The sequence below is a fragment of the Peromyscus leucopus genome, chromosome 3 (genome assembly GCF_004664715.2).
Source record: "Peromyscus leucopus breed LL Stock chromosome 3, UCI_PerLeu_2.1, whole genome shotgun sequence".
NCBI lineage: Eukaryota > Metazoa > Chordata > Mammalia > Rodentia > Cricetidae > Peromyscus > Peromyscus leucopus.
Window position 1 is genome coordinate 80749137 of NC_051065.1, and position 20932 is coordinate 80770068.

At 36.0% G+C, this 20932-nt stretch overlaps 1 protein-coding gene across 2 annotated transcripts in view; it reads left to right on the plus strand.

Moving 5' to 3' along the window:
- The window catches only part of Grid2 (glutamate ionotropic receptor delta type subunit 2), a 1432020-nt gene that overhangs the window by 273573 nt on the left and 1137515 nt on the right, over positions 1-20932 (plus strand). For both annotated transcript variants that reach the window (XM_028880742.2, XM_028880745.2), the window contains exon 2: positions 18404-18559. In XM_028880742.2, the coding sequence (XP_028736575.1) occupies positions 18404-18559 (156 nt within the window). The remainder of the gene's footprint in view (positions 1-18403; positions 18560-20932) is intronic.

Consider the following 20932-nt stretch of genomic DNA (forward strand, 5'->3'; position numbering starts at 1 on the left):
TTATTTAGAAGAAAACTGTAAATTGTGTAGTTTCTCAGAACATTTATTTCAACTTTTCAGTGCTATATTAAATCTACCAACAAGGAGGAGTAAAAAAATAGTAATTTGATATGTGGATCTCTGTGTATCAGTTTTTTATTTAAGTTCTGAGTGTACATAGGTTAAATATTTTACAAAGGCATTCAGGCCCTCTGAATAGGTGAGACAGTTGATTGGCTTGATCTTTTTGGGAGGCATCTAGGCAGTGGTACCAGGTCCTGGGCTTGCTGCATGAGATAGCTGTTTGAAACCTGGGACGTATACAGGGACGCTTGGCTCAATCTAGGAGGAGGGGACTGGACCTGCCTGGACTGAGTCTATCAGGTCCATCTCAGTACTCGGGGGTGGCCTTGATCTGGAGGTGGTGGAAAAGGGGGTGGGCTGGGGGGAAGGGGAGGCGGCAGGAAGGGGGAGGGAAGGCGGGCAGGAAGGGGGAGAACAAAAAAATCTGTGGCTGTTATGTAGAACTGAATAGTATTGTAAAATAAAATAAAAAAAAAAATTAAAAGCATGGAGAGAAATAATAACTGAAAAAAAAGGCATTATGCTATTAATAGAATAAATTGTAATGGCTTTTAATATATAATCACATTGCATGTATTTATTCATAAAATATTGATTCATTTTCTAATACCACATTTATTTTTTCATTTTTCAACTAAGCAATGAACAGAGCAAAGAAAACCTTTGACTCCTCCAGATTCCAAAGGAGTAGGAAGCCGACTGTAAATAGTTACCATATGGATCCTTAGATAGTGTTATGTCCTATTACTACAATTTTAAATAGGATGCCCGGGGGCAAGATCTGAAGGAGTTAAGCAAGGACAAGGGCCTTAGAAGCAGTAGGCAACATGAAGTCCAAGTGCCTGGAAGGGAGCCTCTGGAATGTGGCAGCACCATCACAGCCAAGGTGCTGGGTGATATTGGCAAAGAGACAGAGGGCTTGCAGCAAGTACCATGCTCTCAAGTTAAAAGTACAATAATTTATAAAGGAGCTGCCCACCTTTGGGGGCCTTTGAGTGTCTTTGCGGTTGTGTTGCAATGTCACTGTGACCTGCAATGACACATCATTTTCTGCAGTGACTTTTGTTCCCCCAACTTGGTGAAGAGCTTTGTTAGTTATGTAGATACAACCTACCTTTTACTCTTTTGAAAGTTCTGCATACTTGATTCTGGTTGAATGAAATAGGAACCTTTACTGATATTTAATCTCAAAAGAACTATGAAGTTTAAAATGATCATGAGTACAATTTAAGAACTAAATACTTCATATTGGAAGGGTATCATGGCTACATTTTCCCTACATTGTTCACCTTAATAATCATTGCCCAACCAGGAGATAAAGATACGATGCATTTAACCTCTTTAAATGAAAGAAAAAAAATCCCTAGAGCCAAATTGCACCTTTAAACTAAAATATATGCCAAATGCATGGATTCACAAAGTAACTCAGTTGCAGAATTATGGTCCAGAAGAAACTTTATTATTTATTTATCTATCTATTTATTTATTTTGGTTTTTCGAGACAGGGTTTCTCTGTGTAGCTTTGCAACTTTCCTGGAACTCACTCTGTAGCCCAGGCTGGCCTCGAACTCATAGAGATCCGCCTGCCTCTGTCTCCCGAATGCTGGGATTAAAGGCATGCACCACCACTGTATGGCCCAGAAGATACTTTAATGACCAACACTTCTGTTTTTTCATGTTTCCAACTTTAGATAAGTAACTCACTGATCTTTATGATCACAGCTTTTTCAAAAGACTAGGTGCTGAGAACTATTGGAAATTGGGGATCAATCTATGTGGGTAAGGGGAACTTGGCTAGGGGATTTTCAGGATTGCAAATAGCTTCAGGGGAGATAGAACTGGACATAGGTGAAGGAAAAATATGAGGAGAGAATTAGCAAGGCCCAATCTCAAAGCAGTTCTTAATGAATGCTTATATTCACTGGTAGATGGTGATCACCCTCCAGGGCTGTCAGATCCTCAACTTTAACAGCTTTCTTTCAATCCTAAGTGTACAAAGACTGGAAAAAAATCTTTTGGGCACATCAATACAATAAAAGGATTAAGCACCAGAATTCAGACTGAGTATATCAGCCTGTGGATCATTGCCTTCCTAACCCCAGTTTTCAGAAGCTCAGAGCAAAAGTACACGTGTAAACCTCGTGGAGGTGCATTCACTGAAATGGATGCTTCTTAAATATCAGTATGAACTCAAATTTCCTGGTTTGGTTTTAACTAAAGACACCCCTCCACAAGCACTGCTACTGAACTCGTGGTCCCTGTTTTGTGAGACTGTTTTGGGAAGTTCTGCAGCCGTGCTGGAGGAATTAAATAATTGGCAGCAAGCTATGAGAATTCATAACCTTGTCCCACATCCAGTTATTTCTGACTGCTCTTTGGTTTTGGTTGAAAATGTGATTTCTAAGCTTCCTGCTCTGGCCACCTGCTGCCACAGTGCCACTGCCAATACAGACTCTCTTCCTAGAACCATAAGCCAGAAAATCTCTTTTGGTAATAAGTTGCTTTTGGTCACAATGTTTTATCACAAACAGAAAAGTAACCACTGCACATGGAGAGCTGGCTCTACCCAATGGAGTGTGTGTGTGCTGCCCTAGTCTAAGGTTGTGCTGACACTGCTGTTTTTCTGTGAAATAGTGATCTTCACCAAATATCTCTAATTGTCAGAGAAGCTTTGCGTTTCCTCTTTTCCTATTTAATGGATTGATTTTTGAAGTGTGTCAGGAATTCCTGTGGAGGTCAAAGAATAGGATTTAGAATTTTTCTTCTGCCATGTGGGTACTGGGGATCAAAGGAATGTTGGTCTTTCAGACTCTGAGGCAAGTCCTGTTACCCACTGAGCCATCTCATCAGGCTGCTTGCATTTCTTGAAGGTCTGTCTACTTTAAAAGTTTATCAGTTAGGTTAACATATCCCCCGGAGTCATTCTCAGAATGTCACAGAAGGTTCTGTCTTCTTGCAGTTATTGGATGCATTGTCCCATAGGTGGCAGCAAGGTGGACATGGACCTTGTACAAACTCCTCCTAATTATAATCCCTGTGAACTGGACAGGACGGAGAGCCTCCTCTGTTATCATTTATCTGCAATAACTTTCTTCCTGAAGAAGGAATTATATAGAGTGTCAGTGGATTCTCAAGCCCTCACTCCTGAGTATCTTACTGAGTGTGTTTAGGAAGGTATGTTTACCATGTCTCATCTCTGTCAGTAGTTGAGCTGTTTAGTTGGGTTTCAGAATTCAGATTCTGCCACTTCAATTCAGCAAACATATACTAAATTCCTCATCTAGGCAAAGCCCCTAATACACAGTCGTTAACCATGCTGAAGAATGTATCATGTTTCTGCCATTCCATGCGAGGAATTACAGATTATGGATGAAGGAGGGAACAGAATCCTGAACTCTGTCTCATTCTTTGGAAAGATATTGAAGTGCCCGAAAGGTCTCACTCCGTTTTTCATCCTTTCCAGTTTAGGTTCATTTCACAACTTCTATGGAAACCAATTTTGTTAAAACAATTGATCAATTCCATGCTAACACATATACAAGACAGGGATACTTCTCTGTACTCATATGACTAATTTTCTGTGGAGAATTTCCCATAATGGATAGTTCCTGGCCTTGCTCTTGTGTTGTTAGAAACCTTGGCTTCTTCTGGCATTTGTGCCCTGGCCTTGTACTTGTCACTGGCTGTTACAATTCTGATTACGGCTAGGTTAAGGATCTGTTCCCCCTTCTACCTGTACACAGCTTCCTTGCTTGATAGCGTGAAGTCTCAGCTTAAGTGCCATGAAGCAGATTCTTTCTTGGCATATTTTACATACTTTTAAAGAGGTTGATAAAAAGGAACAGTGCTTCCTGCCATTTCTTCTCCAATGCCTGGCATCTGGTTTGTATCTAGTTTTTCCAATTGTTTCTTTTGTTTTCTTGGAGGAAAACACTCCTACAGACTATGTCATGTCAAACGATCTATGGCGATTCACACAGGTTGAACTCGATGACCGCTCCCTATGTCTCTGTCTCTCTCTGTCTTTCTATCTGTGTGTAACTCTCACTCATGAAATGTTCTGTCTCATGATAAGCTTCAAATTTGTCAAATTTATATAGCATAAAAGTAAGTGGAAGACTTCTCATCTAAATTAAGGTTTTACTTTTATTTATTTATTTATTTATTTATTTTTGCAATAAGCTTTGCAGAGAAGCCATTGTATATTTAATTTTGGAAATTCTGCAATATAATGCTAAACTATTTCAAAGTAGAATAAGTAAAATAAATTTAACTTATTTGTTAAATAATATAACTATCATACAAATCTTGAAGAGTGAAAGAAATTAGGACTATTTAGTAATCAATCCCATCTAATAATGCCCCACAGTGCTTCCATCTGAGGACAATGTCTTGAATAAGGCTTCTAGTCTACAGGTGTAATAAAACATCTATTGCCCTTGTACTCATAAAATACTGTACAAGGTACACCTTCATAATGCCTGTATGCTGCTTCTAATGGGACATAACTGTGCAGTCCCTGTATGTTGCTCCTTAAAGTAATTTTATTCCATATACTGAACAATTAACATGAAATAGAGAATGTTAAAAAATATCTGTTACCCTTTTAAGTATGCTCATGAAAGAAAAAAATGAATAATGCTAGAAGTGGGTCATAAGAAATGAAAGCATAAGACTTTAGTTTTACCACAGAAAGATGCATTTATCCTCTTGAATACTCCATATGATGTCTTCATTTTCTCTAGAAATAAAACATATCTCATAGAAACTTTATAATACTTAATTTCAAGCAACTTCTCTGAGTGAATTCATAAAGATAAATTCTTTCCCATTTAAACAAAGGGCAGACTCTAGTGTTAAGCATGAAATTAGACATGTTGAAGACATCTAGACTATACTATTTGCATGTGCAATGTGCCTGGCTCTTCTGAGAGGACAGCATTCACTCTATTATTTGAATAATTCAGGTCTTTGAAGTATGATTCTACATTTAATGTAATGTTCAATTTCTTACTTTTTAGTAAAAGTTTACAGTGGTATTAAAAAGATACAGTAATTGCTGGGCGGTGGTGGCGCACGCCTTTAATCCCAGCACTCGGGAGGAAAAGACAGGCAGATCTCTGTGAGTTCGAGGCTAGCCTGGGCTACCAAGTGAGTTCCAGGAAAGGCGCAAAGCTACTCAGAGAAACCCTGTCTTGAAAAACAAAAAAAAAAAAAAAAAAAAAAAAAAAAAAAAAAAGCTACAGTAATTGTTACAGGTAGAAAATTGTTAGATCTGTTCCATTTCCAGAAATATTTGTATACCTTCTTTATGAGCAGACTTTTACTAAACCACATTCTAGCCCTCTCGCCTCAGTATTCCTCTCCTCTTTCTTTTGCATCCTTCATCAAAGGAAGAGTGATTTTTCTGCATGGTGTTTACATGTTTCTTAGACAAATTCTTTTCCATCTGTCTTGACTATTAAGTTTGCACTGATGGGATGTTGCTTCAGATAAATAGATGACATAAATGAAGCATAGGAAGTGAAGAACGCATTTCTTCACTGATTCAGTAAGAAAATACAAAAAGTATTTAGAGTGTTAAATACCACCTGTGATAATCAGTCCTAATCATCAATTTCCCAGAATCTCGAGTGACCTGTGAGACAAGCCTCTGGACATGCCCATGAGGAATTACCTTGATTAGGTTAATTGAGATGGGAAGACCTGTTCTGGGATGGGATTCTGAACTGAATAAAGAGGATAAAGTGAGTTGAGTACTCATTCCTTGCTTTCTGCTTCTTCATCATGGATGTGCTGTGGCCAGCCACCTTGAGCTCAAGGGCAGCAACTTCTGAGAGCCCCAAACTCCCATCTTCTTCAAGTTGCTTTTGTCAGGGTATAGAATCAAGCAATAGAAAAATTAAAAAAAAATACAACCACTGTTAAAAAACCTAGATCATTGAATTTTCTTTCTTGTTTATCTATTTATTTTTATTTTATTTTATTTTTTTATAATTTGATTTAATATTACATATCAGCCACGGATTCCCCTGTCCTCCCGTCTCTTCCCCCCTCCCCGCCTTCTCCCCAGGCCACCCCCACCATTCCCATCTCCTCCAGGGCAAAGACTCCCTTGGGGATTCAGCTTAACATGGTAGATTCATTCTAGGCAGTTTCAGTCTCCTCCTCCCAGGCTGAGCAAAGTGTCCCTGCATAGGCCCCAGGTTCCAAACAGCCTGCTCATGCACTAAGGATAGGTTCTGGTCCCACTGCCTGGGTGCCTCCCAAACAGTTCAAGCTAATCAACTGTCTCACTTATCCAGAGGGCCTGATCCAGTTGGGGGCTCCTCAGCTACTGGTTCATAGTTCGTGTATTTCTACTAGTTTGGCTATTCGTCCCTGTGCTTTTTCCAATCTTGGTCTCAACAATTCTCGCTCACACAATCCCTCCTCTTTCTCACTGATTGGATTCCTGGAACTCCACCAGGGTCCTGGCTATGGATCTCTGCATCTGCTTCCATCAGTCATTGGATGAGAGTTCTAGCACGACAGTTAGGGTGTTTGGCCATCCTATCACCAGAGTAGGTCAGTTTGGGCTTTCTCTCAAACATTGCCAGCAGTCTATTGTGGAGGTAACTTTATGGATTTCTGGGGCCTCTCTCATTAAAACTATCAAATAATTATTATCAGAAATGATCTTTGAGATTTTTATTTATCAGACCAATAAGACAATACATGAGCTATTAGGGAAGAATGTGTTTGTCTGACATGAGCTAAATAAAACTTAAATAATTCATTCAGGTACTTCTGTATATATTTTTAAATGTCTTGTATAATTACATATTTTCTTTGTATCTTTCCACACTATATCATAATTAATTCCATGATGATCCTGAAAATGCACTCTTTGAACTTGATTTCCTAATCTTAAAACAATAATGGTGTTTGAGTATAATCTAAGTAATAATAGATGGAATATGAGTAAACTATAATGCAATTTAATCTGAGGACAAACTACTACTGAATAAATATGAGAACTGGATAAAAGTGTACCTGTTCACAATTTCAATATTGCATTTTAAATTAATCATCAAAGGCCTTTATTATATAAAAAGTTGATTAATGCATTTTCATTACATAAATGCATTACTAAAGGGAAAATATTCTTTGAAAATACCATAGATTTGCACTATGTTTATTTAGTGTATCTATCTATTACTACCTCCCAGCAAAATTCTTTCAGAGCCTACTCTATCCTTTCCAAGCTTCCTATCATATTTATTATTATTACTGTTTATTTGTTTTAAATAGTCTATACTTACTGCTTTAGATATGCACATGCATATTTTGGCCATCAACTGAGATATCAGTAATCAACCAATCGGCACATCTTGATATCTTTAAAGGAGAATAAATCTGCTTCTTCATTAGCCTTCAGTTGCCAATAGCTCCTTCAGTAATGTTGGCTGATCCTCATTCCATGCTGGGGGCTTGAATGGTTTAATCTTTTTAAAAGATATTTTATTATTTAAATGTGTATGTGTGTAGGAGGTATGTGTTTATGATTATTAGTGTCCATGGAGGCTAAACTATTCAGAGTCTTCTAGAGCTTGAGTTATAGCTAAATTCAAATCCCTTCCATGTGCGTGCTATGACTAAACTCAAGTCCTCTGGAAGAGCAGTAAACTCTCTTAAGTGTTGAGCCATCTCTTCACCCTCTGGTGGTCTCGATCTTGTATAAATCTTTTGCCAGTGACCGCTGCAAGTGTGAGTTGATTTGTACAGTCGTGGTTAGAGTTTCTATTGCTGTGAAGAGACACTATGACCGTGACAATTCTTATTAAGGAACACATTTAATTGGGGTTGGCTCACATTTTCAGAAGTTTATTCCATTATCATTATGGTGGAACATAGCAGCATACAAGTAGACAAGGTGCTGGAGAAGAAGCTGGGAATTCTTCAACTTGATCAGCAGGCAGTAGAAGAAGGCTGTGTACCATACTGAGTGTAGCTTAAGCATATAAGACCTCAAAGCACACCTACATGGTGACACATTTTCTCCAACAAAGCCACACCACCTAATAGTACCATTCCTTATGGACAAGCATTTGAACACATGAGTCTATGGAGGCCATACCTCTTCAGCCTATTATATGCACTAACCACACCCTGTTCAAAAATCAGCATTTCACTGCTGTTCTGCCATCTTTAGGATATTAAATTCTTTTCCACTTTCTCTTCAGGGAAGATCTCTTAGCTTTGGATAATGGGATGTTTCTCTAGATAATCCTCCAACAACTGAGCACTCTCAGTTATTTTTACTTACCACTTTAACCATCTTCTATGTCTCTGAATTAGCCACTACTTATTGAAAAAAGATACTTGTCTAACCAAAGATGAGAAAAACCCAAATCTATGGAAATATGGATAAATGTTTAGAAGGCATCTTGACAGCACACTGATTAAGCAAAACAACAACAGTAGATTACCCAGTGTCTATGATCCTCCTAGTCATTGGCAATGGACCAGGTTTACAGTAACAGAAATGAAACCCTTCCTGTAAGCAGGTATCATATACTACTAGAAAGCACTTATTTTCTGTAATTACTTGAATTATTTATTCTACCAGTGGATAAATTTTAGCAGCAGGTCAGTGTAGCATGCAGGGCCTAGTGAAGGGTGAGACCTTGAATGTCTGTTCTCTCTCAGAAGCCAGCATAGCACCTTCTGGCACTATGTAAGCCTTCTAGCAAAGAGAGATATTCCTGGCCAAGTTTAGACTGGCTGTAACCAATGTGAGTGGTATCGTCAGCATGAAGTCCTGCCAGTGGGTTTTGGTAGGCAACCAAGAGAAGTATCAATAGCCTGTGTTGTACATGGTATCTCTGATGCCTCCCAGATTAATTATTTGTTGAGGTATAACCTGTGGTTAGACCTGAGATTTTTGCCTAATAAACCATGTTTTTTTGGAAGCAGTGTTGTGTCGTCCACTCATGAAGGGTCTTTATTTTCAAATTTCCCTTAAACATATGCATATGTATATGTGTGTAAATATGTATATGTGTGTATTATATGTGCCATATGTGTATATATGTATATTTTTAATTAGCTTACTTACTAGTAGATTTCTAAGACTTCTTCATGTATCCTTATTTTCGATAACATCTCTCCAGACTCCTCTTCCCTATTCACCTGTGCCCCACTTAAAAACTTAACAACTATTTAACTGCCCTCTTTTCCTGTCACCGGGCTTCGACTATCTCCTCTGAAGAAGCCTTTTGGTTGGGTTGGGAGATTGTAGGCTTTCCTATAGCTTTATAGCTTATCTTGCACCCTTTGATTTGCCTAGCCCTTCCACCACCATCTCATTTCCCCATTCTCCATTCTCCTCTGTACTTGACATTTCTGACCCCAGTGTTCCCCTGCTAACTTTCATTTCACCTGAACTTTGTTACCCTCCCTCCTGTAAGGCATGTATATCCGGTAGCCTAATTCCAGTTTCCTGACATCCACATGTACTCCAATTTAAACATAGAAAACGAAAGAGTCAAAGACAGAAAATGTTATGTTTATATTTCTGGTCCTAGGTGAACTTCCTGAGTCTATTTTTGAATAGTTTTATCCAAATTTCCTGGCTTTCTTTTCCTTTACAGTTGAGTAATATTCTGTTGTGTGTGTGTATACGTGTTCTCTTTATCCAGTCACCAGATGATGTTCATCTTGATCTCTTCGACTTTCCAACTCTTGTTACTAGAGCTGCAGTGAACATGGATGTGGAAGCCTCTCTGGCGTAGCGTATGCAGTCCCTTAGGTGTATGCCTGGGAGTGGTACAGCTGGGGCATACACTCAGTCTTATTTCCAGTTTCTCAGAAACCTCCAGACTAATTTCTACATTGGTTTTAATAGTTGACACAACTCCTGAAAATAATACTTCCTAAAAATAGAATAACCAGAGATTTCCTCTTAATGAATTTAAGGACATAGCACTGAGGGGAGATTGCTTAGTGATCAGAGTACTTTACTCATACACAAGCCTACATTTGTTCCTAAGGTTCTCAAGAATATATATCAGCATACATGTTCTCAGAATTCACTTAGGCATAAAGTAAATGGAAAAATATTTAAAAAGTTGTTTCAGTTTGAGAATGTTTTTTAGATATTTATATGCAAACAGATATAAGCATAATGCTTGAGAAAAAGACACATTCAAATATTGTGGCTAATGGCTGTGTTTCTTTTCAATACAGCACAATATAATATACTATTATATTACAATATAATTTACTCTGGTACTATTTCATTTACCCAAGTTATTTGAAAATACATTTTTTAGAAATGTATAACACATTAAACTTTATCAAATAAGAATAAGATTAGAATGTTTTATTCTTTTTATGCACAAAAACGTTATTGTAGTTACCATGAGCATAGTGTTATCTTGTACTTTCTGCTTGTGTGTATGTCTGACCATGAGACACAAGTAGTTTTTAGTGGTTTTAGTAGAAGCTAAAGTTGGAATTAGGCAGAAGTTCTCATTCTCATGAGCTGTGAGGACAGTGAATGTGAGCACCATTTATCCCCAATGGATTATCACTAAGACTACATGAAATAACTCTTGTGAGATGCTTCATACAGTGATTAGTACTAATGGATGGTAACTGCTGTGGATGCCATTATTTGATGGATTTCAAATTTTGGAAAAAGATAACTATACTTTCCTAGACTTTAGAATGAAATTTTCTGTTAAGAATCTGATGTCCTCCAACACTTTCTACCAACAAGTAGCTTTGGAGTGTCTTTCACTAGTTAGAACTCTTGTGAATGGTTAAATAAGGTGAAGTGATGAAATTTCGCCTCTTCATGTAATTAAACATTGTCCTTAAAGTGCTATTTTATGTCTACTTATATTAGAAAACTACTATTTTACATATGTATTTGTTTTTGTATATAATCACCTCATTTGGTTATAGAATACCAAGTCTTCAGCCTTGAAGACATACATACAAGTAACATTATACAGACTGAGCAGATTTTATTTAGGAATCTATCTGTATATACTTATATGAATGCTGTAATGATTAATGATAAAACACCATAAATTTGAAAGATATGAAGGAGGAATATATTAGAGGTTTAAGGAGAGGAAAGGAAAAGGAGACATATTGTAATTATCAGCTAAAAAATTTAAAAGAAAATTTGTACAAAAATAATAAAATAATAAAAGTGTTTTCCCTTGCACAGCAGTAATAGCATCCGGAAGTAGCTCAGGATGTAGGGACACTATTTCATTTCTGTCATTATACCAGTAGGAATAGCTTGCTTTTCACTACTTCCTTGTATTACCTAAAATGATTAACCTCATTTTTTGGAACATATAGTATTCAAACATCATATTTTTTATAATTATATGTGGTTGCTTGTCCTCATTCTGAAATGCATAAGTAATATCTACCTAATTCCAGTATCAGTGAATGTCTTGTGCAGGTTAGTAGAACCTTAAAGTCTCCAAAGAGACAGTGCAATTAGTATCCACATAGCACAACTGTAGAATTTAATGCTTGTGTGATTCTGAATCATTTGTAGTATTGTCCCTTACTGGGATGAATAAAGAGAATCTGTGTTTCTTTCTATCTCCTACATTGCAGTACAGAGACTCTGAGGCAAAGGAGTAAAGTGTGTGACACCAATCTCTATGTCACTCTGGCTCATTCACCTTAGTTCCCTAAGTTGTCATTAATGAATCAGATAAGCTGATCATCTGAGAATTTTCAACTATGTGTGTATACAGAATGATAATACACTCCACCAAAAGTGTGATTGAAACAGAGTATTTAAAGCCATGAACTTGTTCTCTGCTTTAAGGAGAGATAGGATGAGTGCATGTGAATGTCTGGAAAGAAAGAGAGAACAAAGAAGAAAACCAACACACAACTTGTGTGGGAGTGGGTGTTAGAGAGAATCAACTCTTGTTTCAGAGACACTTAAAGATCTACACCATGTAATGCAGCAATTGTGGTATTTTTAATTTTTTAAAGCAGCTAATAAATTTATGTGTTTAGGGAAAATAAGATTTTTTAAAATGTTTAATTAAAAGATTTATATGTCTTCTCACTTTTGTGTATGTAAATGTCCGTGGGAATAAATGTCATGCATGTGCTGGTACTTGAAGAAGCCAGAAGAGGGGGTCAGATAACTTAGATTCTGAGTTACAGGGTTTTGTGAGCTGCCTGACATCCAGTGCTGGGAACCAAACTCAGGTTTTCTGCAAGAACATCATGTGCTATTAACTCTTGAGCCATTTCTCAAACCTATAAAGCACTGAGCTTTCTGAGTGAAAACAACCATTATTTTTTTTCAACAGAAATATGACTGAACATATTTTGAACAACTGTTTTAAATATGTATTTTAGAAGACATGTTTTTAAGTTCAAATTGATTATGAAAGCAAAATACAGATAATTGCTTTAGGTTGTTAAATTATTTAATTTTTATATAATAGTATTTTGAAATTATGGATATAGGTGATAAATATATAAATAAATGATACATATGTGGCAGATAAATATATAGAAGAATGGGTGTGTATATGATTATTTCTGTAAGGATTCTGCTATGTAGATTCGTCTCCCTATCTTTGAAGGCATTTGTGAGCTCACTGAAGAAATTTTCTTTTTCTTATCATCATATTTTCTGTGCTTTCCTACTATATTTATAAGCCAAAAGAGAATTTAAATATTCAAACTAAAAATTAAGTGTATGATTAATACCTTGCTTAAAAACATGTTTCTTCTAGATTCATGGGTAATATCTCTGGTAAATCCACACTCAAATATATATTTGCCGTTTTTTAATCTAGGACTGGTTATAACTTGCATTGCATTCCTGTCTATAAAAGATTGTGCCTAACCTACTAGAGGAAAAGGTTTAATTAATGTTACTTGATTATCTAAATATAAAATACTTTGTTTGGCCAGGAAATAATATCTTGCTAATGCAACAGTGGAGCCTATGTCACTAATAGAAAACTAGAAAATGAAACTTGTTGGAATTGTTGATTTGGCCAAATGATTGCTCATAATTTTTATTTGCCAGTATTATTTGTAAATTTTAATTTGTGAGAAGTAGTCCCATGTTTCAGTCTTCTTTTAAGCATCATGTAGATACACACGCACGGAGAGAGACAGAGACAGAGTTAGAGACAGAGAGACAGAGAGACAGAGACAGGGAGACAGAGGAAGAGGCATGCATGCATGTGCACATAAATATACCCATTGTATTTTGAGAAGAAGTCTGGATTTAAGATTTTTAAAGTATCTAGCAAGAAAGTAGATATATTATTTGGTCCTTCATATGCAATAGTGACTTATGGATAGATGGACACTTCAAAATTCAAAATTTTTTTAAGATGTCAACATGGTTTTGATATTACTATTAACTACAATTTCACAATCACATCTTTTAATCATTGCTTAATTTTGGTCTTTTTCCTATTTCTTTTCTATTTTCTTTTTTTTTTTTTCAAGACAGGGTTTCTCTGTGCAGCTTTGGAGCCTGTCCTGGATCTCGCTCTGTAGACCAGGCTGGCTTCGAACTTGCAGAGATCCGCCTGCCTCTGCCTCTTGAGTGCTGGGATTAAAGTGGTGTGCCACCACTACTTTTTCTTGTCAATTTGTTAAACAAAAGAAATATCATGAATAGTATTATTTATAATTCAAATTCATAGAGCTAATGTCCTTAGATATTAAAGTTATGTGATAGCTTACCTTTAAAAATATACTTTCCTGTATAGAGACATGTTTGTTAAAAGTTTATGTAATGTTTTTCCATCTTATAGAAGGAACTATCTACTTCTATTAAGGGAAATAATAAATACATATAGATATCATTGGTTATGTGTTTGTATCTGTGTGTGTCGTGTGTGTGTGTGTGTGTGTGTAGCTTTTCAAGGCACAGTCAATGCTGATACATCTTAATCTTTTTCCCCCTTAAGTCTGTTAACAGAGCTCACTCCAAAAATATTCTAATCCAAACATCTAAGAAGGAAAAAGTGCTGTTCACAATACTCTGTGTATGTCTTTACTTGTTGTATATGAGAAAACACTCAGGAGGCAAATATATGGCATGTGATGTTGTATCATGTCCTAAAATATGTGTGGTAATGTTATTGTGGACACTACTAAGGACTTTGGGAAACTGATGATATAAGGGAAATTTTGTCTTCATGTTCTTCAAGAAAACCACACATGAGTCTTTCTGTACTCTCTGGTTTCCTTTAAAATGTTCTGTGTCTTCTTTTGGTGAAAAGTGAAATTTAAGAAAAGTGTTATAGATGAAAGGAAGTGGTAAATAAATAACTGGATTCAGAAATTTAGGGTTTCTGTTTGGAAGACGATGAACCATATCTATTTTGTCTTTCATTTTTGTGCACTTTAATTTAGTACCTAAGTGACTAATTTGATATCATTTCTGCAGGGTTTTGAAATTTATAATGGCAGGGTTAATGTGTAAGGATGGTATCAAGTAAAAATACCTTTGATAAAAATGCCTACCTGGCACTCAATAGAAGTCAGCCACACCACCAGTTATAACACGAGGTTGATTAATGGATATTCTTTGCAAAGATCCATTTGGATCTCATCAAAAGCTGACATATGTATATACAAACATGTGAACAGACACTTAGATCATGTGGTTTAAAGTAGACTGCTCACTTCAGCACAAATTATGAGGAATTGATATCACATTTCCTAACACTTTGGTAAATAAGTTTATATTCCAATATGGTAGTAATATATTTAGTATTTTAGTGTAAGTATTAAATCTATATTTAGGAGTACTCTCACATATTAAAACGAGCCATCTTTACAAAAATTTAAATCATAAGGTTATACCAATAGTGCATAAATATTTATCCATCTTAAAAACATAATTCTATGTTTCAGAAGTAACTGAATGGGTTAAAAATTGCAGTCTACTCTATTTTGTTACATTAATAAAATATTAGTATATGCTCAATAAATATGTAGTGATATAATCAAGACACATGCCATTTGTATATCAATTAAAACTACTCACTGTCTTTCTCATATGCTCAACAGTAGACAGATATTCAATATAGACAGGAAATGAAAGACAAGAGTTACAGAAGCCAGGTCATGATACTGATGTAATCCATGTAAGGATTACAAAAGATCAGTCAAAAGAGAAAGCCAGATTCATGTAGGGCACTCTTCAGAGACGGTATTTTAACATGAAGCCTTCTCAGCTATAAAGGGTAACACTGACCTGTCACACTTGCTGGACCTGACATCATCATGCTTTCTTTGTTAGAATATTGACTCACATATTGAATAATATCTTTCATAACTTTGTCTTTCTTTCACTGGATAGCCTAGGAACTGACTACTGGTAACACAAAATCATCACAACTTGCAGATGCAAAAGGTTTTCATTTATCCACCCATTTGTGTATGTAAAAATATGTATGTTATATTAAATTTGTGTATGCATACATAGTCTCTATGAGTCTGCATATAAAAGCTGTATAGTATTTAAGCATATAATGAGATACTTTTTTATATATGAACAGTTTTTTTGCAGTCACAAATAAGTGAAGAACAAAAATATCTGGCTGCTTATCTAGTTAGAACTGTAGTCATTCACTCATTATTTTATTGAACCTGAATCAGTTTTTTTTATATTTTTTAATTAGTCAAATATTTTCAGTGAATAGGAAATCTAGTTTAAAATGCATAAGTGCTTTCATGATGAAGGATTAGAGTAAAATAAAAATGTTATCAATAATTATAAATAAAAATAAATGTATGTTCAAATGGACATTGCCTGTAGACTTTCAATGATGTCAAGAATTGCACTGCACTGTGATTCCTCATAGGTACAGCATGGAAGACACAACCTTTTGCGATTTGGAACAAGGACACTTGAGTGAGAGCCAGGAAACTTGCCCTTATTGTGAAACATGAACTATGTCAAATATGTGGTGCATATCTGGTTCTGAATCTTTATTTCATGACTAAATGTATTTCTAGTACTAAAAATATAGACCTAGAAACATTTAATATTACAGATCAAATGAGATATGTATCACGACAAGTTAATTACAATTCTATGCTCTGTCTGAATTGAAACTTTTTTTTAAATTTTATCATCTATTTTAAGGAATACATCTTGATACATTTGTTTTTATGTACATATTGAAGTGGTTATAGTATCAACCTCATTTATATCTTTGTTTCCTTCCACAATCTCTTTTGTCTGTCTGTGAGAATGTACTGGAATACCCTAAGACTACCTTTATAGCCCATTTCCAATGCATGGCCGACCATGTAGCTCTAATTCTCATATTCTCTGTTTGTGCTTTCACCTCCACTTCCTGCTTACCTGCTTCCCAGTGCCTAAGTGAAGTCTGCAAATCACTAGGGATTTGCATCCCTCACCTCTGCTTCCTGACTCCTCCATTCCCAGTGGTTGTGTGAGGCCTACAAGTGACTGGCACTTTCCATCATTCATCTGCATTTTCTGCTCCTCTTCTTTCCCAGTGTCTATGTGAACTCTGCTGCTACTGGAGGTTTGCACTCTTTACCTCTGGGTTCTGCTTCCTTCAGTCCATAACTAGAAGAGAATTCAGCATGCCCTTGGTTCTTTGTTTGACTTTTCTTAGATTCTACATAGAAGTGAGGTCATGCAGCACTTTATTTTGTGTGTTTTGTAGCAGGGTCCTTGCTGTTGTTCCCTTTGGGGGAGGGGGGCAAGTAGGTGCAGAGTCAAACCACACAGACTCCAGGAGAATGTCAAAACAACAAGCTCAATTTATTCAGGAAGAGGCAAGCCTTATATATCCTCCACCCTACCCTGGGGGGAGGTCTGATGAATATGCATCTGCTGGTGTGACATGCTGCCTCTCATTGGTCCACGTCATCTCCAGATCATGTTTCAGCTGCTGTTGCTAAGGCAGGCCCAGGCTGGCTCTCAGAAAGTATCTTTTTTACTTGCTTGGGCCTAATGGCCCACAAGCCTGTTAGGGACAAGTCGTCCCACAGTGTTTGACTTATGAGTATAATGCCCTCCAATTCATCCATAGAGTGAATTAGAAAATTAAAAAAAAAAATAGTACTAACACACAGAAAAATGTAACTTCTTTCTTCACAACTTATTTACACATTAATCTTATTAATAAGGTTGCTCATAGATAGAGTTGTTTGTAGGTAGGTTCATCCTGGTGCTGACTATGATTCATGATGTGAACAATTTCCTGAGAGATATTCACTCCACAAGAATGGGATTTGAAATCAGTCAGTACGCAATAGAAACACCTGTGTTTAACTATTATAATATGGACTAAAAACTGTTAAGACTGGACTGTGGAACTCATGTACGGAGTTTTCCTGTCCCACAGCTGTTCTCAAATAATCACTCTAGGCTTATATTAATTATAAAAGCTCAGACTTGTCACTACCTTACTCTTATATTTAAATTAACCCTTATTTCTTATCTATGCTTTGGCACATGCTCATGCCTTGTTACCTCATTTTCTATACATCCTGCTTCCTCTGAGTCTCCTTGCGACTCCTCTGACTCCACACTTCCTCATCCCATTATTCTCAGTTTGGTTTTCCTGCCTAACTTTATCCTGTTCAGCTATTAGCCAGTCAGCTTGTTTATTAAACTTATCATAGCTACATATATTCACACAATGTATAGAAGGATTATTTCACAGTATTAGTGAATGGAGTGGAAAATGTCATAGCTAAGTTAATCCTTCAGGGGAAAAGTTTCTTTTTTTTCATCAGTTCATAAATTTGCATATGTCTGAATTATTGGTAGCATTGTTCATAGTGCTGAAGTGGTTATGAAAATTCTGCTCAAAATTGGAGAGAAAAATGAACGCAAAGAAAAGCAGAAACAATTAAGTTCGATAAAAGAATCTGAATTCCTGTCTACTCTGGGTGTGGGCCCTCAGAAATGTACAGAGTGTATCTCATTTTCCCACTGAAAAATTCTTTAATCTGTGATTGCCAAACTTCCTACGACACTTTGGTATATTATCTACTGTCCTACAAACCCTAAAAACAGCAACAAGCACATAAAATTGCCTCAAGGATACTCTCCCTGCAACAACACTTTGAAGTATCATTCCTCATCTACACTTGAAAGAAGTGAGGATGCATCCATGCTTAGTGAGAGCCCTGTATCCAGGGCAGTGTGTTCCTGTGATAAATATAGTAAAGTCTTTAAGTAAAAGTATACAGTTTTCAAGTAAATGTGTCTTAGGCATATTGCCAGATGTCATGATAGTGTTTATGCTACTGTTAAATAGAAATATTCATTTCTTTCTAGGAGCAATTTTTGATGAATCTGCTAAAAAAGATGACGAGGTGTTCCGCACAGCAGTTGGTGACCTCAATCAGAATGAAGAAATCTTACAGACAGAGAAAATCACATTTTCAGTGACATTTGTTGATGGCAACAACCCTTTTCAAGCTGTTCAAGAAGGTAAGGCCCTTCAGTGATCTAAGATTTATTTTAATTATGTTATTTTATTGTTTAGTAAAATGGAAATTAAAATAGATTAGTAAACAGCAATTCAAAGTAGGCATCATTCTGTGTGGTTTTAGCTAATTAGATGCTACTTTTCTCTGAGAGTTCTTACAATGTACTTTTATAATCTTACATTCAACTTTTGAAGGCATGTCATATAAAAAGTTATTATGTGGCTTGAAATGTGATATGAAACTTTGCATACAATTTGGAGTCAAGAGCTTTTTGTCTTTGTTATAATGTCAATGGAAATGGAACATTTCTGTAAAATATGACTGTTTATCAGAATTTTTGCTTTGTATTTCTCTGCAATTACAGCTGACTTGAGTGTTGTTAGAACTTGCAATGACATTTCAGGTATACACATGATAAATACAGTGATGCAAAACAAAACAAAACAAAACAAAAAAACTAGAAACACCACCCACAAGTCAGCAGTGTTATGATGTGTTCCTAAAGTCCTGACTCTGGCTGTATTGTTTTATTTTCTACAAGTTTCCGGACATTAAAATAGTATCTTTCTTCCTGATTCTCATGAGAGTGAATTAAAGTTCTCACTGACAAAAGTAATCTGCATTGCTCTTTCTCAGACTAGTGGAATTGTCTGTTTCAGTTTGATGATCTAAGTAAGCGTTAATACCTTTCTTTGGTAAAGCACTCATTTTGGGGGAATTATTTCTTTATGGTTGTCAAGTATATAGATGATTTTTGTGATTTTCCCTGTATTTCAATGTTGAAACATGATTCCTGCTGCAATGACATTAAGAGGTAGGAGATGTGGAAGTTGCTGAAGGCATGGGAATCTGCCTTTATACATAGGGTTAGTGCTCTTAAAAAAGAGGTGGAGTGAGCACACTGCACCCTTTGTGTTCAGAGGGCACAACAAGGAGACACTTTCTTTGGTATGAAAACCTAACACTCAGTAGGCAGAGTCTGCTAGCCCCAGGAACATGGGCTTCCAACATTCAAAACTGTGAGCGATAAGTTTCCAGTCTTTTTAAGTTACTAATTAAAAGATGTTTTCTTATAGTTACACAGACTAAGACATTTCTCTGTTTTACATTTTATTGCAATGATACTTTTAGGATGACGAAGGGCACAGTAATCTAGTCAAATGGCTTGGCTTTGTGAAACATTTAAATCGGGTTTGGAAGAAGAAACAACAAACATCATCACATTGGAAATGGTAAATTAGTTGGCAGGAAACAGTGTCAAAACTGACATGGAGGGGATGATAAAATAACCCTAAGTGTCTGGAACATGCACCCCTTTTATCTACTATTATAACTTTTTGTTGTATAGATTATATTAGAGAGGACTCTTAGGCATTCATTTACTTCTGTTTATAGACTGGATATTGCACTTGTGACCTAAAAAATATTGTTTATTGCTGACTGGGTAGTATAAACAAGACTTTTTTATGAAATAAACAGAATTAAGAAGCAACTATTTTTACAGAAAACTGAAAAGTATGTTTAGTGATAAGTTTTGATTTTTAATAACTGAATATTAATTCAAGGCCAAATTAAAATACATCCAAATATTTCACATTAAATCATAGTTATACTATGAATTAAAGGTTCAAATAATGTGTGTGTTGAAAAATAATTCATGGAAGCATTTAGAACATGTCTAATATTAGAATCTATAAAGGAATTGGAAAAATAATGTAGAATTTGAAGAAGATATTTAATACAGTATGTATGTTTACTAACAATCACTGTCTCAATGAATGTTTCAAGACCTTTTTGTAACCTAGTGCTTTCATGACCAAGATGGGAACAGAAAAAAAGAGGTCTGATCAACTTATCTTCCCAGTCTATGTGTGTCAGTCTTAACTCCTCTTCATATCAACCTCAAGAATGCAATTAGATACTAAAGGATTTTAAATGTCTACCTTGATTGAAAAGGGAGATTAGAGGAAATTATAATGTTTGAATAGATTCCCTCACACCATTTTCTAAAGACTATATTAAGAACAGTGAATGTGTTTTTTTTTTCTTTAATAGTGCAGTTATATTCTTTTAGACCCCATTTTGTGCATTCATCCTGCTGTTAGATAAGCTCTAGAAACAGAAATTTCACTCAACAAAACTGTAGGGACTTGAAAGAAGTTGTGACATTGAAAGCAAATTGTGAGAGAAAATAAGTTGGCCAGATGGAGTCCACTAGTTATCTGACAGGCAGGCTGAAGGAGCTTGACAGATTGCCTGGATGGTGTCTGCTACTAACAAGATGTTCTGGACCAGTTAGTCATGTTGATGGTCTGTACTGGGTGGTGAGTCTGAAATAAGTTATAGCTTTAGAGAAGCTTCCTGTCACTCTTTT